The following is a 23,177-nucleotide window of genomic DNA, read 5'->3' on the forward strand; positions in this document are numbered from 1 at the left end:
AGCCACTACCCACCCTTCTGTGGATGCAGGGCTAGGTCGACGGGGGAAGAAGAAGACCAGGTGTGCAGCGCTGAGGATGAAGAGGAGTTCCTGAAGCAATTCACGTGGTGTCCCATGTCGACTGTCCGGTAGCAGTGGGCCAGTGGTGCTGAAGATCCACCAACAAGCCTTGGAAAATGCAAAAGAAGAAAAGGACGAGTTGCAGGGCTGAAGAGGACCAGCAAGGCCCAGAGGACTTGACTCAATGAGGGGATTCCAGGGTGACCCTCCGCAGTCAGGAGAGTCAACCCACTAGCTGCAGGCACAGCAAGTCGCAGTGAGGCCCACTCAGCACACCTGAAGAGGAGGCCCATGTCGCTAGAGCAGCAGAGAGGAGACAGTGCTTAGCAGGAAGAAGTGCTGGAGGCTGGGCCTACGTAAAGCCTGAAGATCCCTTGGAGCAGGAGGAAACAAGCCTTGGTAGCCACAAGAGTCACGGTGCACAGGGGTACTGTCCTTTTAGGAGAGACAAGGGCTGTCTACCAAGTTGGACAGCTGGTGGAGAGGAACACGGGGACCACTCTAGAGCACCACCTGTGCTGCAGGATCCACGCAGTTCAGTCAGTGAGCAGATCCACACAGCTGGTTGTCGTTGCAGTTGGTGCCTGCAGAATCAGGGGAGGGACTCCTTCACTCCAAGGGAGATTCCTTCTTACTTCTTGGTGCAGGTTGGAGTCTCTTCAACCTCAGCGGATGCACAGCCAGGGAAATGTTGCAGTTGCCGGAAGGAGCCAGAGAAACAATGTTGCAAAGCAGAGTTGTCACTGAAGTTGCAGATTGTTGGTTCCTGAAGAGTCCAGTTGCGGTTCCAGTGGCTAGAACATAAAGTAAACAATGCAGAGGAGTCCTGCTGGAATCTTGCACGTCGAATCTGAGGACCCACCCAAGAGGGAGACCCTAAATTGCTCTAAAAGGGGGCTTGGTCACCTGCAAGGTGACCACCTATCATGAGGGGGCTGTGACATCACCTGCCTGACCTGGCCACTCAGATGCTCCCAGAGGCCTCTGCCCATCTTAGATTCAAGATGGCAGAATCAAGTGGCCACCTGAAGGAGCTCTGAGCACCACCCCTGGGGTGGTGATGGACAGGGTAGTGGTTACTCCCCTTTCTTTTGTCCAGTTTCGCACCACAGCAGGGACCGACGGTCACTGGACTGGTGCAAACTGGTTTATGTAAGGAGGGCACCAAATGTGCCCTTCAAAGCAAACCAGTGGCTTTGGGAGGCTACCCCTCCCAAGCCTTGTAACACCTATTTCCAAGGGAAGGGGTGTTACCTCCCTCTCCCTCAGGGAATCCTTTGTTCTGCCTCCCTATGCCTGAGCTGGTCAATCAGAACCCTGTCTGAGGGGTGGCAGCAGTGCAGGCTGCCCAGAAAACTCCAGAAGATTGGTAGGGGCAATGCTGGGGGTCCCCTAAGGAGCCCCCAGAGTGCATGAAACAATATAACCAATACTGGCAACAGTATTGGGTATGATTTTGACATGTGTGATACCAGGTTCAGAGTTACCATTAGGCAGCTGGGCACAAGTAGTGACCTGTGTCCAGTACACGGGTAAAATGGCTTCCCCGCACTTACGAAGTCCAGTGCAATGGAGCTGGAGTTAGTAGGGACATCTCTGCTCATGCAGGGGAGCACTCACACACAGGGACCTGCACTCTGCTGTCTGGGATAGTGTAATAATATTTGTGTTTTGACCATTGACTCCATGTTACACTTAACCTAGCAGCACACCGTCACATTGGTGACCGCCAGCTTCATTTTGCCTATTGACTTTATTTTAGCGTTAGCCACTGCCATGTTAGAGGTGCAGATGTTCGAAGTTCAGAAGCTGCAAGTATTTTTCTGTCTCCATGTTATGGCAATGTGCTTTTTGCTCATGTTTTTACTCTGTGTGTTCTTTGTCACTAAGGGCTTAGGCTGAAAAGAATGTACTAGAATGACGTTTATGGTACGGCAGGGAACAGTTTTGTTTTGAAAGAGCACCTTGGGAACCTGGCCAGTTCCAATGTTTTCTTTACAAATCTGACCTGAAGTAGCCAGCATTTTTGAATAACAACTTGACCTCTGGCAGGGTCGGGACGCCAATGTCGGTCATCCTTCCCGTGAGGGTAGATCTCTCTCTTTCTCTTCAGTCGATCTGGGATCAGCGACTTAGTGCTGACGGGAGAACGGTGAAGAAACTGTGCCCCATGGTGATGAATTTTTACTTCCTATTATCTGCTTTGCATTGTGTATGTATATATATTTCTGTGTCTTTGCTTATACATTTGCTGTTTATAGATTGAAGGTTCCTTGAACATGTTTTCATTTAATTGTTGCACACATTTTAAAAGTGAACTTTCGGTCGTACTGATCTTCCTTTACGAGCTTTGCAGAGTGATTTAATAAATGTATTCTTTAGACTAAGAGGTGTATTCCAGAGATTCTTTTCAGTGTGTGTGTATTTCAGCTCAGTCAGCAGTGAAGCAAAACAGGTAGGAAGGGCTACTACAGGGGGGATTTAGTGACCTGGTGCAGTGACCTTTTGTGAAAGGGTGCATGCACCTTTTCACGCAGGCTGTAATGGCAGGCCTGCAGACACATTTAGCACAGCCTCCCATGGGTGGCACGTTACATATTGCAGCCGTGGGGAACCCCTGCTGCCCCAATGCCCTGGGTACCTAAGCACTATGGTACTAGGAACTTACAAGGGGGCATCAGTATGCCAATTGTGGGGTGTGCAAAGTCCTAGGCAACCAAATTTAGAGGGAGAGAGCACAATCACTGGGGTCCTGGTTAGCAGGATGCCAGTGAAAACAGTCAAAGCATACTGACAGCAGGCAAAATGTGGGGCTAACCATGCCAAAAAGAGGGTACTTTCTTACACACCCACTGCCTCCTGGTGCCCCTCCTAGGATCTGCTCAATGGCAGGCACGCACAGCGGGCGTGTCCCCGGCGCTCCAAAGGCAAGCCCGTCTGTGCCCATCCGTGCCTGGGCCACTCTCCGTGCCAGGAACCCTGATCAAACAGCAACCCACAGCTACAATCCTACTGCTCTCCACACCCTCAAGCATGGAAGCCGCCATGAGCACTGCCACTGCGCAGCGCAACACTCCACACTAGGACCTTCCGTCTGCACCCTCTGCCACTTCACCTGCCGTAACACGCATGCACCCACCCACTCCTCTCAGCAACAGACGACCCGATGCAAAACACCAGCTGCCCGCAACCAGCCTGTATGCACCCTCCCCAGCACTTGCTCACTCAGCAAACACGCCACTGACATCTGGAACCTTAGACACTCTCATGCCTGACATCGTCTTCCAAACCGAGACCTGGCTCAACCCCACGTCAGCCCCCGACATCACTAGTGCCATAGTCACAGGATACACCCACCATGACTGCATCAACAAGCTAGGTGGAGGGAGCACCTTCATCAATAGAGACTCCATCAAATACACCCCAGCCACAGACAACACCATCCCAGCAATGGAACACATCAACTTCACTATCAAAAGGGGTGAGAAATCCACCATTTGGGAAACGTTCACACACCGTCCACCGGGACCTCAAAGCACCTTCTGCAACCTTTTCAATGATTTCATTGTCCCCCTCATCATTGTCTTGAAGAACTACATGTTGCTGGGCGAACCTCAACATCCACCTAGATGACATAACCAACCCTAACTCCACCAATCCCCTCAACAGCCTGAAAAACATTGGGCTCACCCAGCTCATACACAACCCCATGCACTTCGCAGGACACATGCTTGCACCCATATTCACCACCAGCGACCACATCAAATACAGCCACATCACCAAACTCACATGGACCGATCACTCAATCGTCCACTTCATCACTACACCCATGGCCCTCCGGCACAACCCATTACTGCCCGTTGCAGCTGGTTCAAGGCCTCAGAGACCAAATGGACCAATACCCTAGCCCACACCACCACAACAACGTGCATCAGAACATCAGAAGCTTCAACACCTGGATCACTGACTATGCTGACATTGTCGCCCCCATCGAGGACAAGAAACACAGGCGATCTGCAAAGGTTTTCAGTATCTATGCAAATAAGCCTGAACTTGCAGGCGACACCTGGGTTGAACAGTTGAGATCTAACTTGTTACCTCATGGTAATGATCTGGTATTATCCAAGCACAACACGAGGGGCCAAGGGAAGTTTAGAGACCAAGCAGGTGTTAGTTCTCAAAGCCAAACTATCAAATCACACACGAAACACCTGGGTCTCTGAAAACAGAGCAGAAAGAAAGAAGGGAAGAAACAAAGAACCTACCTTTTATTTAAGGATGAATTTCCTCACCCACCAAAGATGGCATGCTTCATCATAGGGTGTCTCCTCAAACCATGACAGTCAATTTGTGAGGTCCTGATGGATACCACAACACCGTTTTTGGGGGTTACTGGACAGAACCATGTTGACCTGTATCACTGACACACTAGGCAGGACTCATTAAGTCCTGAAGTGTTTTTGTTTTTAATTCTGACCCAGGAATGCATAAATAAAGGCATGGGAATACCCTGGAGCCCCTTTTAAAACCACCTTGCACTTTTTCACTTTTGACTACACACTCTGCGTACCTCATCACCCCCAGCTCACCTTAGGGTATCTCGATGATTTCACAAGAACATCTGGAACAGCTCCTCCCTCACAGCGATGGGGTATTAGCACACATTGTGAATGACTGTTACAGTGCGAGGAGATTCCCTGTGAAGAAGTATGCCACCCTTGGTAGGTCAGGGAATTCGTCCTTAAATAAGGATATTTCATTCAAGCTAGTTTCTTTCCTTCTCCCTCTTTTTTCAGAGACCTATGTGTTTCCTGTGTGATTTAATGATCTGGTATTGTCCATTAGATAATGATCTTAGTGGTTCACTCTCTGGAGCTATGTGTGGCCCTCCTACGTCTATCGTCTGCAAGGCAAGTACACTTGATCCCACTTCTATCTTGCTAAGGTCACTCTTGTAATAAAGAGTGGCTGCTCTACTTTGAAGGCCTATGAGTCTTGTTATTTTGTAAATCTCTTTAGCATGCCACACTATATTTCAGAAGCAGGAATTATCAAATACAGATAGCTATTGAACGAATGTCTCAATAATGTAAGGTCTATCATCGGAGCAACAGTGATGCACACACAGTCTTTAACCATTCAGCTTGGAGGCAGTTATATTTGCTTAGGGTTCACACAAAGTTTTTCAAAGATTCAACACTTACAAATGAGATTCGACTGGGCATTTTCACTTCCGTCACAAGGCCACCTTTGATATACTTGGAGAAAGAGGAGGTGTCCACAATCTCAAAAGAGTAACGTCCTGGGTAGAGGAAGGAGAAGACCAGCCAACAGTGAAAAAATGTTATAGGCATGAAAAATTTGTCAGATGGTAATGAGAGAGTAAAACAAAGAAAAGAAGAGAGGTATTATGGAGTTAGAAAGAAAGAATGGAGATAGAGGTGATGGAAGATGGATGAATTGGCTACGGTGGTGGAAGGTGAAGTAAAAGAGAGAAAAAGGGAAACGTCAGGTAATAGTGAGAAGGGAGAAAATTAGAGATAGGAAGAACATCACACAAGGAATGGGTTTGCAGAGATTTAACAAGCAAAGGGGTACAAACGCAGGGATGCAAAGAGGGTGAAAGAACGAAAGTATGTGCAAGAGATTTGAGGAAATAGGTACCGATAATATTACAGAAAAAGAAGGAAAGGAGATAATTCATAGAAGAGAGGGAAAATGAGAAAGATGAGGAATATAGGACTAGAGTGAAATGAAACAGTGAGTAGTACAAGGTGAGTGGAAATCAGGAAGGACACAAGGAGGAAGACAAACGAGAGAGAGAGAGAGAAGGAGTTCATAATGGAGTGGGGGGGGGGGTGTGGGTTACGTATGAAGCCAAAAGGGGGATAAACAAGATGATACAAAGCAAGAGGTGAAGGGGATGGAGGGATGTACATGCAACTGTTATTTGTGCAGCTGTTGTTTCCTACCAACAAGAACTATTTTCAAGGTAGAAAACAAGACAGACTTCAATTTTCAGAACAGGCAGGAGGGAACAAGTGGTACCGGGCTCTGACTCTTACAGAGAATGGGTGTCAATCATGAGTTGGATAGGTATCATCGACCCCCTGTGGCATTCCTTTCATCACCCTGGGCACTGCTCTTACAATCCCTGATGTGTGCATGTCTTTATGCAGTCCAAAGTGTATTTCAAACAAAATCGAATAATGTGAGTAACACAAATTATACAGTAAAAGTATACAGTAAAGACATCATGAAGACATCCTTTTTATTTCCCTAGGTTAAAACCAGACATCCTACATAAGCTATGCACATTATAAATGGAAGGGGTTTATTTTAGATTAAAGGTAAAAGGATAAATATTTTATTTGTGTAAGCATAGCAGACCTTGTGCACAGAAATGCCTTACTTTTTTCAAATTGCAGATTTTTTTATGACAACTCTATTGATAAACTTAGGTAAAACTCCACTCTAGGGGAAATGAGCATAACCAGTGTAAACAAATAATACAGAGTTCACATACCCCACCCCCACACCACACAAAAATGCCATAGAAGAATAGTGACGTTATGGGGGATGGGTTGCGAGTGTTCTTTATGGAAGGCCGCTGATAAACTTTGGTAAAGAGAAAATAAAATATACAGTAAAGTCAGATAAGAATGGAAAAATCATCTCCAACAACCACAAAAAACTAAACACTGAAAGCAGAAAATACGTCAGCACTCTATCTGGCATGCAGCGCACAATGATGCCAATGATGTACAGCGGCACATACCTGTAACCCTGACCTCAATGGGTGTGATGTCATTAAGTTCATTCATCCCTTGGATTTCAGAGAACCTCACAAAATCACCATCTTGGAACATGTGTCGCTCCACACATGTCACCAGGCCAGGATTGTCCTGAAACAGAGAAAATCGTTTTCAGTATTGTTGTAGGCTATACCTATGGCACGTTTAATGCTTATGTCTGCTGCTAAGTACAGAACCATAGGAACACCGTCTGTCCTATACTGTGACCACAGTGATATTGAGTTTATGTCAATACAATTACATAACAGTGAAACATGACATGAAGGCTATTTAACTAAAAGAATATACATGCTGGATACTAGGATACAGGATAATACCTACACATAATAAGTATTAAATAGCTCCATGTACAAAACCTGTACATAAATCATCTGTGTGTTTGTGTGACAAGGGTTATACATTTTCCACTGCTGCACATTATCTCTGCTGGCTCCTGACTAATGAGATGTCCAGCCAAAGGCCAGGCACTAGAGCATATCTTGCTCAGCAAATAGTCAAATATGGGAAAGGGGAGACGGGGGCATGAAAAGAAGCACATTCTGTCCTCTACGGTTGCCTGCAGGAGTTCATAGCTAGTTATTTTTCTCTGTCTTTTCACATACTGGATCCAGACACAAAAAGGTGATCTGCTTCTTTGGAATGACAACCATTATGTGACTAAGAAAGGTGAGGAACCTGCATCCACTGGCATGTATTATCTCTCTTCCTACAGAAACATCAGTGACAATAACTTAGCCTTACAAATTCTTATTGGAATGTGGCCCAAATTGGCATCCTCTCAGGAGCAGAAACCTCTCGTGCAGTGATTGCAGAATGCAGTTGGATTACATCATTTGGTTGTCTTGAATGTAATTTGCAGTGGAGTATGGCATTGGGAAAATACGTTTAATTGTTTAAGTCTTTGCTGCCGAGCAAGAGATTTCCCGATGATCACCTTACGGCCAGAACATACCATCATTGAGTGAGAGCAGAGTTGGAAATACCCATTTGTAGCAGAATACCCAACAATGAATTAAAACATAACTTCTGCCAAAAAGTTTTGCAATTGTTCTCTGGTCCCAATGTGAAATAAGTCTATTTGGCTATAATAAATCAGTGAGTAAAACTAGCTGCTTTTTTAAGAGTGGTTATAATTTGTGATCCTCCCAAAAAACATTTTTTGAGGAGCACAAACAAAGGCCTATGGGAAGACAAGGGGGTGGTCTGCATGTGAAATTATCACCTGTGCGGCCTACGTTCTAAAAAGAGGTAATAACATTACCTGGGTAATATTCTCAACCATCGATGTCCGAGGAGCTGCTCCGTTAGGATCATACACCACAAAATCTTTGCCAAAGTCACAAAACAGCTGCCTGCGGAAAGGAAAGCATTCCAGTAATGGTAAACTGCATTTAGAAATGAGACACGAGCACACACATCTGAGGTGGGTAATGCCATGAACAGATATTATTCCAGGTGGCAGGAGTTCATCCAGCTACAGTCCTCGAGGCACAGGCGTACCTTAAGTACGAGTGAGATAAAAGTACTGCGTTTCACAAATATACTACAACACTGAAACAAGCACGGCAGACACCAACATCTAGCTGCATAAGAATGGGAGTGAAATCCGGGACGTTTATAGAAATAGGTGTCAATATTAATTTGAAATATTGTGTAAGTCGCCTGATATAGAACAGGCCCCTCTCCCTGAACACACATGCAGCTAGAGCTCACTAATCCTTGCAACAAGGTAAATATTGATCAAATGCCGTTTGAATAGTTTTTAGACACACTTATTCTTCGCCTCACAGGGGGTAAGGCCAATTTCTTTTAAAACATCTCACTTCTAAGTAGCAAAAAATGACCACCACGTATGCTTCCCCTCCATACCTAACCAGCACATACACTGGCTAGGTTTAGCCATCAGCCCGAGGATCAGGCCAATGGTCATAACTCCGGTTTTATGTTCCTGTTTTGTACAGTGACATTTTGTTGCCTTAGATGACACGGGGACCTTATTGTCCTGACGAATGCCCCAGACTGAGTGCCTAACATTTCTAGTCTCTGTAAGATCTACAATTTTTAGGATGGGAATACACGTAAAGGGCACTGTCCCCGCTCTATCTGAGCCGGTGGCTGCATTACTCAATCATTAGAAACAGGACGTGGATTCATGTCTCCGTTATGCACTTGTTGGGGCATTCTCATCACCTGAAGGTAGGTAGGCATTAACCCTGAACGTCCGACCCCCAGTTCTCCCAGCCAGTGTCCATGGTGAAGGGGAAGACGCAGGGCACCCATTGGTCGCGGGCATGCCATGAAGCAGTAGGGATAGCCAGATAATGTTATGAAAAGCTGCGGCATTCCCTGCTGAGGAATTGTTGGGAAATGGCCATGGCCGGACTGACCACCGAGCACCGGGTGTTTTCCCGTGAGTCTTGCAAGGGTGAGTGGAGGGTGGGAGTGCGTTTTTGTTACTGGGGGGCTGGTTCATGTATATCCATCAGTTTTCAGGCAATAATAAAAGTGCCAAGAAAACTCTGGGGATCAATCTACCTGCTGGAGAGAGGTCGGAGTTTTGTCTAGTGACAGTTTTGACTCATCTAAGGTAGCACAGACGGGTAATATGGCTGCTGCAAAGAACGTGTACTATGTAGAACAGTGGTTCCCAACCTTTTGACTTCTGTGGACCCCCACTTTATGACTACTGGAACCCGGGAACCCCCACTGAATCATTATTGGAATCCGGGGACCCCCCATGGAGTCATTCCTGGAAGCCAGAACCCCAGCCTAAACACTGTTGATGATCTGAAATGCAAAACAATACACACAAAAATACAGAAACAAGCATTCATCAAACACACACACACACAAATGAGAAGACATTTTATTTAATTTGCGAACAAATATAAATACAAAAATAAAATAAAAAATGTAATTTTAATAGGAAGGTCGGAGTTTTTCTAAATTAATTCAAAGTCACACATTATCCATACTATATTCTGTTTGATGCACCTGCGCTGCTCCCACAAATCACTCTGAGGATACTAATTTAATTTTTAGCCTTCAATTTCAAATTCCTCATCATTTACAGTACGTTTCAAAATATTCAATTTATTTACACTTTATTAATCTGTTAAAATTATTTCATTTTCTAAGTAGTAACAGACCCCGTGAGGAGGCTTCACGGACCCCCAGGCGTCCCCGGAACACAGGCTGGGAACTACTGATGGAGATTACAGAACAGCATTTTATGTGCAGTGTCAGCTTGGGATCCTGGTTTGGCCCTGGCACTTCCCAGAAAGTGGCTCATGTCCTTGGATCGTGCCCTTTCATGAAACACCATTTGGTTCTTCTCATTTGATTCATTGTTAGAGAAATGCTTGGTAATTAGGCATTGTAAACCTTATAGCCAATAACATTTGGTGAAAAGTATAATAATTGCATTTTAGTCAGGCAGGCGAGGTGATAAAAAATAGTCACAACATCTGTTCTGGTGGACTGCCACCTGAGTGGTTATTTTACTAGTGAAAGCGGTATTTTTATGTCCTGACCATTGTCCTGGACATTGTGGAAATGAAGAAACTCACCCAAAGCCAGTATTTTTTTTCCATTTGATCAGTATGTACTTTAGACACTAACTGGCAAAAACACTTTAAAATGTGTTCTAAAGCTACCTTCATTGTCCATGACTTTTAGGTAATTTAAACAAAAATAGAAAAGCCATGGTAAGAAGGAATTCAACATTTTATATTAAGAGTCCTCTTTGATTATCATGCTCTGGCTTTTGCAGAACACATGAACCAACAAGTGTTTTTTTTTTTTTTTTATTGTAGCTTCAGATAGTGTGAACACAGGGTTCACATGAGCACCAGCTGCACAAGATAATAAGACTAAATTCAATTTTATTTTAGGCACAGGAGATTGATTGACCAGAATCACAGGATTTTGAAAGAACGCTGGAACTCCAACCTAGCTCACAACTTTCAAAGTTGGTAGGTGGGACCCCAACACCACATCCTCTCCATATTTTTTTTTGTTTGAAAAAGGTTGCCTCACAAGGAGGCCTATGGAAACCGACGCACCCCACTGCCAAGACCTAAGAGACACTGGTGCAAAGGTGACAACACCTGGTCCCTGATAGGCCTCTTTTCTTATCCACCCACTCCTCAGCCTATCGTAGCCTCAGGGCCACGGGCAGGTAGGGAAGGAGTCAGGAAAATCACAGAGCTGTTGCATTACAGTCGCCTGGCAGCAGACTTTGAAGAAAGTAAGGCTCTGTGGGCCGGCTGACTAAGGCATTAAAAACTGCCCACAGATGACTCATGGGAACCGATTCATTGGCCAGTGCATGACTGCCCGCATTCCCAATCTGACATTGTTTATGTGCATCATTCAGTGGAATATTGCTTTTGTCACTGAGATTCTTTCATTACTCTGCAGTTCATAAGTTACAATCATAATCTAGCACAGTCAACTATGAACTGGCATCAAAGAGCTGCATCCAAACTGCATGGTACAGGTTAGAAAGCTATGTTTTTTTCCAGTTTTTGAATATGTTAATTTTGCCTTGAAAGGGTGGTGGAGGGGGTGTGTGTGTGTCTTCTGGTGATCCATTTGGTCATCATTTACAATGCTTAAAAACTAATACAACTGTTTATTTAATGTGTTGGAGAATGCACCATTTTTGAAGTTTTTCCCCCAAATGTTCTCCCCCCACAAGCCCCATTGCATTGGTCAGGCTCGCTCGGTATGTGTCCTGGACTGGTAAGACAAGATTTGCCAGGGCTGCTTTGTGTTCCCCATCCGGCCCTGGAAATGGCTCTGCTTCACCTCTGAATGTTGGTGGAAATGCATGGCCCAGCAATACGGCTTCTGGCAGGGATGTTTATTAATCATGGACCCACACAAATCAGGGCTACACTGAGCTTAGGTAGGGTACAATTACTTAAGTAAAATATGGGGAAGGATAGGGAGCGTGGACTAACAGTATTCCAGGTTAATCTTGCTGTCCCATGTGATAGGGGATGTCATTGTGACACAGTAGGAAACTTTATGGAGAGAGCTGTCATTGAATGCAACCCTTGCCCTCTTCCTGACTGCCACACCATGTATTGGCACAGTCTTTCTAAGCGGAATATAGGGAGCTTTGTGGCAAAACTCTGGGCCAGTCTGAGAGGATACCAGTGGAGAAGAAGTACTGCCTGTCTGACCTCTGACTCACTTCCACAAAATTGCTTTTACAGCACAGCCATCGCTGCTTCCAGTGGTTGGCCTTACACTTCCTTCAGCCTGTTTCATGCAGCTGAAGACATATTATACAACTGTGTTGGTGGTCTCTGGGTCCGTGAGAAATTGCAATTGATTATTTTGTATAAGGCATAAAAGATTATCAGAAATGGCCATAAACATAGTTAGCAAAGTAGCAGTGCACAAGAGACCTTAAAGACATGTTTAGGCCTTTTCCCCAAATGCAACGCAAGGATTAAGCTTTCTACTTTGGAAAGACAACTTGTTCCAGATGCAGGGTGTAAAACATCTTGAAGATCTCTTTCTAACCTTCTCTCAATTTACTTTAGGTGCTTTTTGCAGCAGCAAATTTTCCAAACGGAGCAAGTAAAAAAAAAGAATTTTTTTTAATGTATATATATATATATAAATATATATATATATACACATATATATATATAGCCAAGCCCGGAGTGGCCACCCATTCTTCAAAGGTTTATGCACCATGTATAAATGTTTGTGGTTAATCTTCTGCTCCACGGCTGTGCAGTGCAGGTGGAAGTCAGCATGGGAATCGTAATCATACCTCTTCAGGTGAATAATCAACCAAGCTTTGCAACCACAGCTGCTCTTCATGGACCTAAGCTGGAAGCCTCAAGTACAGGCTGCTACAATAATTGAGCCTAGGCAAAATACAGGAAGCTACATCTTTCGTATTGGACTTTTTGGGAGACACTGCAGTGTCCAGGATAGGCACAAGACATAGAATGAAGCATTATAATTTAGATCTTGATCTAAGATGGCACCCAAAGGTTAAGACTTGGGTAGCAGTGGTACTGCTACTCCCATCCGAATAGGATAAAGGAACATACTGACATTCCTACTTTTTTCCAATCAGTAGGCTCTCTGCCTTATTGACATTTAACTATACATAGGTATTTATTATTCAAGAAATTATGAAGATTGAAAAAGGAGCCAAGTAACTGATTATCTAAATTGTTAATAAGCTGTATCATTTGCGTAGGACAGCGACCCATAAGTTATCCTTATATTGGGCAGATCATGAACAAACCTATTGGAGAGCATCAGTACCTGGGATGGCCCACGTGGCACCTCCAAGAGGGGCCAAAGTGATATTAGACCTCTGATGTGATAGTTTTAGAGACTGTGTACATTCTACAAAATAGATAGAAACCATGGAAGGATGACACCCACAATGCCCAAATCTCTCATTCGTTGTATTGGGCCAGAATTATCTGCACGCTCAATGTCAGTGAACAATTCAAGATCATCCCTTTCGCTGCATCGCCCTTGTTCACAATGATCCCAGTTCACTTTACTTTAGCCCGTTACCATTTTCTCCTCGAAGGAAATCCAACTGCTACAGGTCAAGCACTTCAGATGGTCGTTTCACTAGAGCGCTTTGGAGGATTTCATCAGGAGCAGAGTGGAGTGTGGCAATGACAAGAGGCTCCCTTCACCTGGGTCCAATAAGGGATTTTTTTTTTTTTTAGCAGTGGAGGGAACACATACGCCTTCCAGCTGCCTTAAACACCCCCCTCCCCCCTTCACCTATGAAGTGTTCATCAAGGTAATAACAATGGGTTTGTGCTGGGGCAAGCACCTTCTAAATGGCTGTCGATCAGAGATCTCCTTGAAAGTCAGATATTGGAAGTCTTTGATCTAGCTGACTGTAAATACCCTTTTACTGAAAGGGCACCTCGCAACTCTTGATAACATCAGTACTATCCAAAACCAGGGACTGGGAGTACACTCACTGGAGGGTCTGGCAAACTTGAACTCATATTTTTTCCCCGAACAGATCATGGACATCCGATAAAGGTTTGCATTCTTTAAGCCTTTTTTGGCATTACCCTTTCTTGTTTTTAGGAAATGTATTATTTTCTTTTATGTTGTTTATAGGTTTGTTACATCATTTGCACAAGCAGGTGTGTATTGTGCCTGTTTTTCTCTATACCTGCTGGATTGCCATATTTCAAGTCCTAGAACAGGTGTCATGTACGAAACCACAGTTAAATAATTTACTTTCTCAGATCCCGTCTGGAGGTACTATTTATATACTCCACACTACTAGGACACTGTGGAGGCACCATGAGATCGAGAATATACCTATTATTATAGCATAAAAATTACATAAAAAGTCATATGTTGAATTAACTCTCTACCAGCAATACAGAGAAGTGAAATAAAAAGACCAGATGGTGAATGTAGACATTAAGCCCTTTATGCCAAAAAAGGGTGTGCCATGATTGAGCAAAATTCATGAATACCATATACTCCATTTTGTGCCTCAGCCCATCAGGTGACGTCTAGCAATGACTTGCAATTGCATCTCCAACACGGGATGCTCTCAGGAGAGCATATGAAAATAAATGTGACCAACTCTGTGAAACTGTCCAAACGTTTGTGGTCAGTCAGTGATTTGTATGAAGTTCATCAGGAAGTAAGGAGAACAAATACATCATACATCCTTCCCTTCTCCAAAAAAACAACTGAGCATAGGCTGAAGGAAGAACACTCTTGCAGCCACCAGATCATTAGCTTTGAGCCGACAGGTTCAGTGGAATACTCCTCCGGGGGACTGGATTTAGCATGTCACTATCTTCCTATCAGCCCAGAGGTCAACTGGATCAGTGTAGAACCTAAAACTATGTAATGTTTACTATTATATAGGATCTTTTGCTTCTGTGAAAAAAATATTTCTGTTTCGTAACCTGTCTTTGAAATTGCCTCCACCTGCTCAATGGGCCTACACTCATGTTACATTGATTGACATCAGACACCACCAAAATCTGTCTTTGTTAGCCAAAAGCAGCCCTTCTCTAGCTTTATCCACTTGAATTTCAGGAGCTTGTCTTTTGGTTCCACATGGCCTCTGGTCTTTGCTATATTTAATATGGAAAATACAAAAAGGTTATGAATGGAATGCTTGAAACAATCTCACCCACTGATAATAACTTGGTCTGCAATCCAGTCCATAGGTTTTTCCTCACCAGGCCACTTCAGATTAGATCTAGACATAAGCAAATCAGCTCCAACAGGAACAATCTAACCTGAAAAGTCGGTCTTGGGTTACTTTGTGTTCCAGTTCAAAACGGTCCTAGCTTGAAAGATCGGACTGGACTGTTTCTATTAAAGCAGGACAAAAGCTGGGATTTGCACATTGCTGGGTCTAATCTGATGTAGCACGGTGGGCAAAAAAAAACAATAGCCTGCGATGGAGCCCAAGTAATTACCAGCGGCTGAAAGCATTCTACCTGTCTTTTTTTTGTTAAATTCAAATTCAATTTGGAAGTATTAAACAGTCCTTATAGATGGGTTATCATATCTGGGGGCTGAAAGATCTATTACTCCACGGATGCCTCAGCTCAATTCTTCCCAATATCATCCTTTGACCTACCTTCTAAGCGCTTACCAGAAACACCACTATCTGAGGAGTAGGAGCCCACAAGTGGTTTTCAAGCCTCTCATATACCCCACCCCCCCACGTGCCATTACTGGATATCCTCTATGCCTGGTGGTCCGTGTAGAAGTTAAGAGAGTGCAATTTATGAAGTTACAGTGTAGTTCCATTTGCATCACTCTGTCTTGTTTCAAAGGTAGGACATTTCTGTGGGACGTTTTAAGCAAATAAATGGAGAATCGCTTGACTGCTATGGACCTCACCATTCCGGCACAATGTTCTCTTAGGGGAATTGTTATTAACCCTTGTTGTTTCCTGCAGGGTAGGGATTATCTCCACCCAAATCTCTACCCACTCAGTTTTATACATCAACGCATCAGTATTTTGTAGTGATTCTTACAGGACATTATAAATGGGCTTCAAAGATAACATACATATTACGTACCCAATAAGTCCCTTCGTTTCAGCAACAATAAACTTAATGTTGTGTGCATGACAAAAGTCACCAATACGAAGCTGTTCCTTCAGGGTGGAGTTTGTCAAAACAATAACCTAAAACAGAAAAAGCAATCACTTAGGGGCTCAGGAGGGAAAACTCAAATTGTCAACAAGTCTTATACCTACTGCATGATATACAATAAAATGAGGCCTGGTAGCATCAATGGTAGAGTCGTAACAAGAGTTTTTCAGCCAGAAAAAGAGGCAAAATTTAATTTTATCGAAACTACAAGGAGGACTTCATTGCACCAAGACAAGGATTGGTTAGAAAGAGTATTTGATGGCAATGGGTAGGAGATTGACTGTTTCAAATCCTTTTGTGATCAATGCAGTATGCTCTTGAAGAAGGAGGATCTACGGTTTCCTCGTGTGTAATGCAATGTACTCATACAGAAGAGCCACAGTAATTGTCCCTTTCAAAATATGTGATTGTCTCCTGCAGAAAACGTTTTACACGTTTCTGTTGTTGAGGGCCTCAGATGATATTGCACCATTCCATAATCTTTTTCAAATCATTCTCTCCGTATCAACTGTTCAATCAGAGCATAAAAGTGGTGAGACTATTCGTCCACTCTGTGGTCTGAAATGACCCAATTCCATGAAATCCAGAGAGCCTCTTATCCTCAACTCCACTCGATGTTCAACCTTAATGAGATCTACAATGCTGCAGTTCAAACTGCAACATTGGAATAATTCATCATCTAAAACGATCAGTGTTCATTTGGTCTTAAAATCCATGATAATGGCACAAAATGAATACCTCTTTGGTTTTAAGCAGACAATGTAAAATGTACTGGTATAAGTGGCCCAGCTTCAAAGATAACGGTGAAGAAGTACAAAACTTTATAAATAGCACATTGATAAGCACAGTCTGCATATTTCTCTACCCCCAACTCATGTTTTATAACATGCTTCATCGCCTCTGTTTTTTTCTGCTGGGTCCAGCACATTCACCAAACACACCCGCACCCTTTGTCTTTCTCACACTCTTTTTAGGTCTCCTCCTCTCTCCTTTCCCAAAACCTTCATGTGGCCTTTCTATTATCCTTCTGTGTCTCTTCCCCTCTTCGTTCAGTTGAATGATTTACATAAGGTCTTTGTCTCCGAAGAGTCTTCCATAATATAGGCATTCAGTCTTGCTTCCTCGGTCTTCATGGATTTAATCAGGCCCACACACTTTGTACTTCATTCTCTTTTGTAAGGTGGTTCTCCATCTCTCTTTTCCTCATCGCATTGAGTCCTGCTTCTAGTTTTTAAACCATCTGTCTCGATTACTCTTTGCCTTTTTCGGATACCGTAATTTTCTTTTCAAAACACTGCCCTCTCTTCTTTCTCTCAGACTAATATTTCAGTGCAGCCCTTCCTCTCCCTCTATTTGTCACGCAGACATCACAACTTTCTTTGGCTGGCTTTTCTAGTTTCTATTGCAAAACCATCAGGCTTTCCTGTACATTTCCTTAACCACTTGCACCATTTCACAAACAGTTGGATCTTTCTTTTCCTACCAGCTCCGTAATCCCCTCTCCATTTATGGTCATATAAGTATAATGCCATATAAGTATAATGTATTTGCTTCCTTGTTGCTCTAAATATATCTCACTCTTATTTTGCACAATCTACAAGAATCATATTTATGCCCCTCGCATCTATATCTCCCCTTTAATTTCTCATCACGCAAACATAAGGTCACACAATTCAAGAGTGGAATTACCTACACTAGTAGACATGTTTTTCTTACCTGAAAATGAGACAGGAAGTGGTATGACAGCTCCCCAGTGTAGGCTGTGACAGGAACATAGCTGTTGAGTTCCACCAGAGATTCCACTGTTGCCTCAGCTCGATTCTTCCCAATATCATCATTTGTCAAGTAGAACTACAAGGCAACAAAGAACAGAGAGCAGAGTTAAGCCCACCAGCAGACAATAAGATGCAAACATCACCTTGGCTGTGTACAGTTGGCATGGCCATTGGGTGCATACCAAGCTATTTTGCCATGGTCAGGGATTTTGCTATGGCTTACGTTTCGTCCTTCTGCCCAAAAGTCATTGCACAAGGCATTTGGACCTGTGCATCATGCTCTTCACATCCCTAGTTATCATGCTCCCAAAATCCGCTTTGTACAGCCTTCAAAAGATGTGGATATACCATGAACTCAGCCTTCTGATCCTAAGTGCCTCTGTACCTGGCCAGTCAAGCCTCTCTGTAGAAGATGTAGACTTCAACCCAGCCCCACATCCAGTCTTTGTGCCCCAGAATCCACTGCAGTCGACCTTCGTGGAAGTTGCCCACTTCACAAAAGCGTCTGCAAGTGTTCATGAACACTTTTGGGCCTGCAAGCCACAAAAAAAAACTTCACACAAAACCTATATTAAGTAAGGATCTACCTTCAAGTTAAGTGCTGGTATGATCCGCATTTTTTGGAGTAATGAATAAAAAGACATCCCATGGGACTTAGAATGGGAGATACTGCCGGGATCACCTTCAACAAATTTGCACCTCTTGATCAATGTGCAAAAAATCAGAAATGCAGCATCTTATTTGAACACATACATTTCCTGTCAAAGTTCATGCAGATTTAAAGAAAAGATCAAGAATTACGACCCAAAGCACACATTTGAACCCTCTGAAACCTGGAGTATACGTATTCAGCATGCAGTAACTCCAGTTATGTTTTTGCTGTAACATTGAGCGAAAATTCCGATTAGACTTGAAATGGCTACCTTTGCATCATCCAAGGTAATTTTGAAGTCCACTTTGACCAACAATTAACACAATCTGAGACACAGAAACTTAGCTTAAAGAATAAGGACATTATGACCTTCTGGTCAGATAGGTCATATATACTCCCAACATTATTAAAGATCCATATCCTAGGGATTCACTAAATATCAATTTTACAAATAAAGTCCATAAAAAATCTCAGTAGAAACAACATTAAGATGCCAATACAAAACCAAAAAAGCATTGAAATTCTGCAGTTATGGTGAGCAACACAGCAGAGCCCACACCAGTGCATAATATTAAGAGGTAGAATAAAAAATGAGAACATTGATGCCATGAGTGGTTGAATCGCATATTACAGCATAGTAAATGCAAGTCATCAGGCCAGCAGATCAGTGGGTACTCTGCAGATCTGTGAGAAATAGGCATATGAAGTATAGTTTTTCATATATAACCGATTTGAACAAGCTACTTACCTTTGGTAACACTCTTTCTGGTTGCAACCCTATATAGCTGCAGATTCTTTACCTTTTAAATATTCCCCAAAGCTTCAGACTGGTTCCAGAATCTTTTCAGCAGTAACTCAGTGTGCAGGTAGGTGGCATTGAGTGGCTTCGCACTGACACCGTTCCACTCCGTGAATGACATGCAGAGCCTATCAAGGTGCCACTGCAGCATGTTGACGTCAGTTGCTTTCGAGAGTGTCCACGCTCTGAGACAGAGAGCCCCAAAAGCAAATTGGTGTGACCAGTATGCAGATTCCTAGATATGAGATCTTATAAATGGCTAGAGCCCACTTCACAGAAGAGAAAGGAGGGAGGGTCATTGAGGAATTTCGGGCTACATAGAGCCTCTACCAAAAGGAGGGTTATGGAAGTTAAGTAACTTGTTCTTCTGATAGAAACTTCTAGCCTCAGATTACTCACCTTTTGAATAGATACCAAAGCAGTACCTGCTGGAGGTGGGTCTGTGGATGGACTCAAACCAGAACGTCATGCAAGTCAGAGCGGACAAAATGCTAATCTCTGTGAACTCAACTGGCCAGACAATAGTGCTTTGTAAACAAAGACAAAACACCCACAAGCTGCCTGGAAAGTGTCCAGGATAGAGGCTCTACATGCCAACATGGTGTAGCAGCTTTGGCCCTGGTAGAAACACCATGCAGCACTTGAGGAGGCTGCTTTGAAGCCAGTGCATAACCGATCTTAATGCAGAGCATGATCCAGTGGGAGATAGTTCTATTCTGCACAGCCTTGACTTATATCGCTTTAGCAAACCCAACAAAGAGATGATTATCTACCTGTTGTTTTTGGTTTGATGTATGTAAAAGCTCAGCACTATTTTAGAGTCCAGGCGATTGAGCCTCCTCTCCTCCTTAGATGGGCAACGAAGAGTAAAGAATGCCAGCAAAGTCGAAAGGCATCATAACTTTAGGCAAGAAAGATGCCTGTGCCCGCAAAACCAGCTTTTTTGGGAAGAAGGTGATGAATAGCTTGTTGGCACAGAGAGCTTGCAGCTCAATCACATGCCAGGCCAATGTTACAGTGATATTGAACACTGTCCTGAAGGAGAGAAGCAGCAAGGAGCAGCTGTGAAGCGGCTCGAAGGGAGTGCACATTAGAAACAGAAGGACCATGTTAAAGTCACACTTTGGCATGTTAAAAGGAACGGGAGGAAAGAAATGTAAACTTTTCAAAAAAAGAATAACAATTGGAGAAGTAAACATTGAGGGCTGATCCAGCAATTACAAAAAACAAAAGGTGAAAGAACTGAAACGTGCCCTTTAGTTGTGCCCAAAGCAAAGTTTTGCCGGGAAAGGGATGCAAACAAATAAAATGTCAAATAACTTTGCCTGGAGGAGGTCTATTGGCCAAGTACTGCACCATGCCACAAATATGTCCCAAGGACCGGTGTCATGTACAGTTTTTGTCGAGGAATACTTGACTACCAAAATGACATCACTCACCTCCAGCAGAAGGTCGAAGGTGCTTATCAATCACTGCTCAATCCTTAAGCATGAACGTGAATATTACGAAGGTCTGGGTGCGGAACCATGATCTGTTGCTGCAACAGTAGATTCTCCCAGAGGGGCAACCTGGTCAAAGGACAGATGCTCAAGCCCAAAACTTCCTCTATAGCAAATACTCCATGCCAGGTTCGGGGCTACTAGAATTACTTGGGCCTGGCCGGTTCGGGTCTTCTTGAGAACTCAGGGTAGGAGTGGTATCAGTGGAAAGGCTTACAGGAGTCCCGAGTTCCACTTGAGGCGGACCTCGTCTCCAAACAAGAGATACCCTTGAAACTCCAACTTGCAAAACCACAGACATCACATGTTATTGTCAGTGATGAACACATAGCACCAAGGTTCTCACCATTCATGGAAGAAACCGTGTGCCACCTCTGTGTGTGACTATCACTCATGATCCACTAGACACGGACGGCTGAGCTCGTCCACCCTGGCATTCAATTATCCAGCCAGGTGGTTGACCACAAGAAAAATTCCCTGGCAGTCTAGCCATTTCCAGAGGCATAGGGCATCCTGGCACAGGTCCATGACCCCACCCTCCAGAGTTTGCTGCACTACCACTTGGTGGTGTCTGTAGGCACCTGTATCCACCTCCCCTTGACAGATGGAAGGAAGGCTTTCAACTCCAAGTGGATGGCTGCCAGCTCCAGAAGGTCGATATGGAGCTAGGACTCCACTGGAAGCCAGAGACCTCCAATCTCAACCTCTCCCAGATGGCCACCCAACCCACAAGAGATGCATCATCCACTGACCCACAGCACCAATTAAAAAAAGCCATATTTGGCTCCTGCTTTGGTAGACTGGTATGTGCCTCTCCAGCTTACTCACCCGTTCATGATTCTTCACCATGGCTTCAGGATTACATCTACCGAGGGTAATACATTTACAATTTGAACCTGGTCTACTGATTTTTTTTTTTGTTATGCTTCCCAAGACCTATAGCAATAATAATGATAATAGTAATAATGGTAACAGCAATAATAACTTTTTTAAATAGCTCCTATCACATGTTGAACTAGCAAAAATTGAGACATTAAAGTGCATTGACCTACGTTTCCCACTTAGCCATGATGCTTGGACGGTTTCTTTCTAGACAACAAATAGGCACTTAACTTTGATGTTCAGACACTATTCTACTCATAGTGTACACAACACAGTTACGGTAGTCACCAACGATCGTTTTAACATGCTGGTTACATTTGCATAACTAATGCAGGAAGGACCACATCGGTTTTACCACACATGGGAAAGGATGTTACCCTAAAATATACTGAGCCCTTCAGAGACCCAACATTGTTGGGCTGGTTAGAGTGTTAGTGAAGTAATCAAAGTTTACCTTTGCAGCTGTGATTTTCATGTGGATATTGATATGTAAATATACCCAATTTGCAGCCTTGTAGAAGTCCTTATTGGGAAGAAGCACATGCTGTGTTATTCTGCTATTGTGGCTTTACCCATAAGAAGAGAAAAAAAATCTTACACTTTACTGTTACAAGGGAAGCTAACACTAAATTATGTGAAAATGTGTAGTAAAATATTATGAATTTGTTCACCACAGTGATTTATTGATAACGCAGAATTAGCCGCAATGGTAGTGTTTAAGTTAGCACTCAATGCTTTAAAAAGTACTTTTAAGGCAGTACTTGGGTTGAAAGCACCATAGTGAGCATGGCCACCCTGTTGGTGAAGACGGACATCGCAGTGAGGGGAAGATCTCCAGACCCACCCCTCTCTCGCTGAGTGGTGTAGTGGCCTGGATTGTTGTGCCCAACAAGAGGGTACCATTTACAGAACTGGGGGATGTCCTCTGAAACATGTGAAGACCTGGGGCAAATGGGGGGGGATTTCTATGGTTTAGGACCAAGCAACTTGGGTACTTAATCAAGCGATGTGGAAGGGTATAAGACATGTGAATTGTCTAACTTGATAGCTGCTACTGAGACACTGTTTTGCATTTTTGTGAAAACAAAATAAAATTGTTTATCAAAGAAATGTACTTTGCCATTTGGCCGGGGCCACACTGTGTAGGTTGAAGGTCGTTTTTGACTATCATTTTTGGTTGGGAGTCTATCAGAGTGATGAGATCACAGTATGATTTTTTCTTTTGATTGGGCCATTGTTTTTCTTTTAGATGTTATCCTTTAGTGCCATTTTCCTTCTGGGTGTACCTTGAAGAAGGATGGGAACTCAACTAAGGTGTTTCTTAACTACGGTGGCTGGGTTTAGGTATATCATGTGAATAGCTTTTTCTGATGTGAAGTGGAAGGGCACTGCATGGTGATTTGTACAGTCCAGAGGTTGTGGGATGGCAGGAAAGAGATGATGCATTCATGAGTTGTGCCCTTTCTGTGGAGGACGTGCATTATATGTGAAGGGTTTTGTTTGCAAATGACAGGACTAGGAATGTTTCTTTTGCGATTCTTGT

At 43.6% G+C, this 23,177-nt stretch overlaps 1 protein-coding gene across 4 annotated transcripts in view; it reads right to left on the minus strand.

Moving 5' to 3' along the window:
- Positions 1–23,177, minus strand: part of UBA7 (ubiquitin like modifier activating enzyme 7) — a 912,980-nt gene that overhangs the window by 854,146 nt on the left and 35,657 nt on the right. For all 4 annotated transcript variants that reach the window (XM_069206847.1, XM_069206846.1, XM_069206844.1 and 1 more), the window contains 5 exons: positions 17,744–17,878; positions 15,953–16,059; positions 8,137–8,227; positions 6,839–6,965; positions 5,265–5,362 (listed from right to left, as the gene is read on the minus strand). In XM_069206847.1, the coding sequence (XP_069062948.1) occupies positions 5,265–5,362; positions 6,839–6,965; positions 8,137–8,227; positions 15,953–16,059; positions 17,744–17,878 (558 nt within the window). The remainder of the gene's footprint in view (positions 1–5,264; positions 5,363–6,838; positions 6,966–8,136; positions 8,228–15,952; positions 16,060–17,743; positions 17,879–23,177) is intronic.

Source organism: Pleurodeles waltl, chromosome 9 (genome assembly GCF_031143425.1).
Source record: "Pleurodeles waltl isolate 20211129_DDA chromosome 9, aPleWal1.hap1.20221129, whole genome shotgun sequence".
In the NCBI taxonomy this organism is placed as follows: Eukaryota; Metazoa; Chordata; class Amphibia; order Caudata; family Salamandridae; genus Pleurodeles; species Pleurodeles waltl.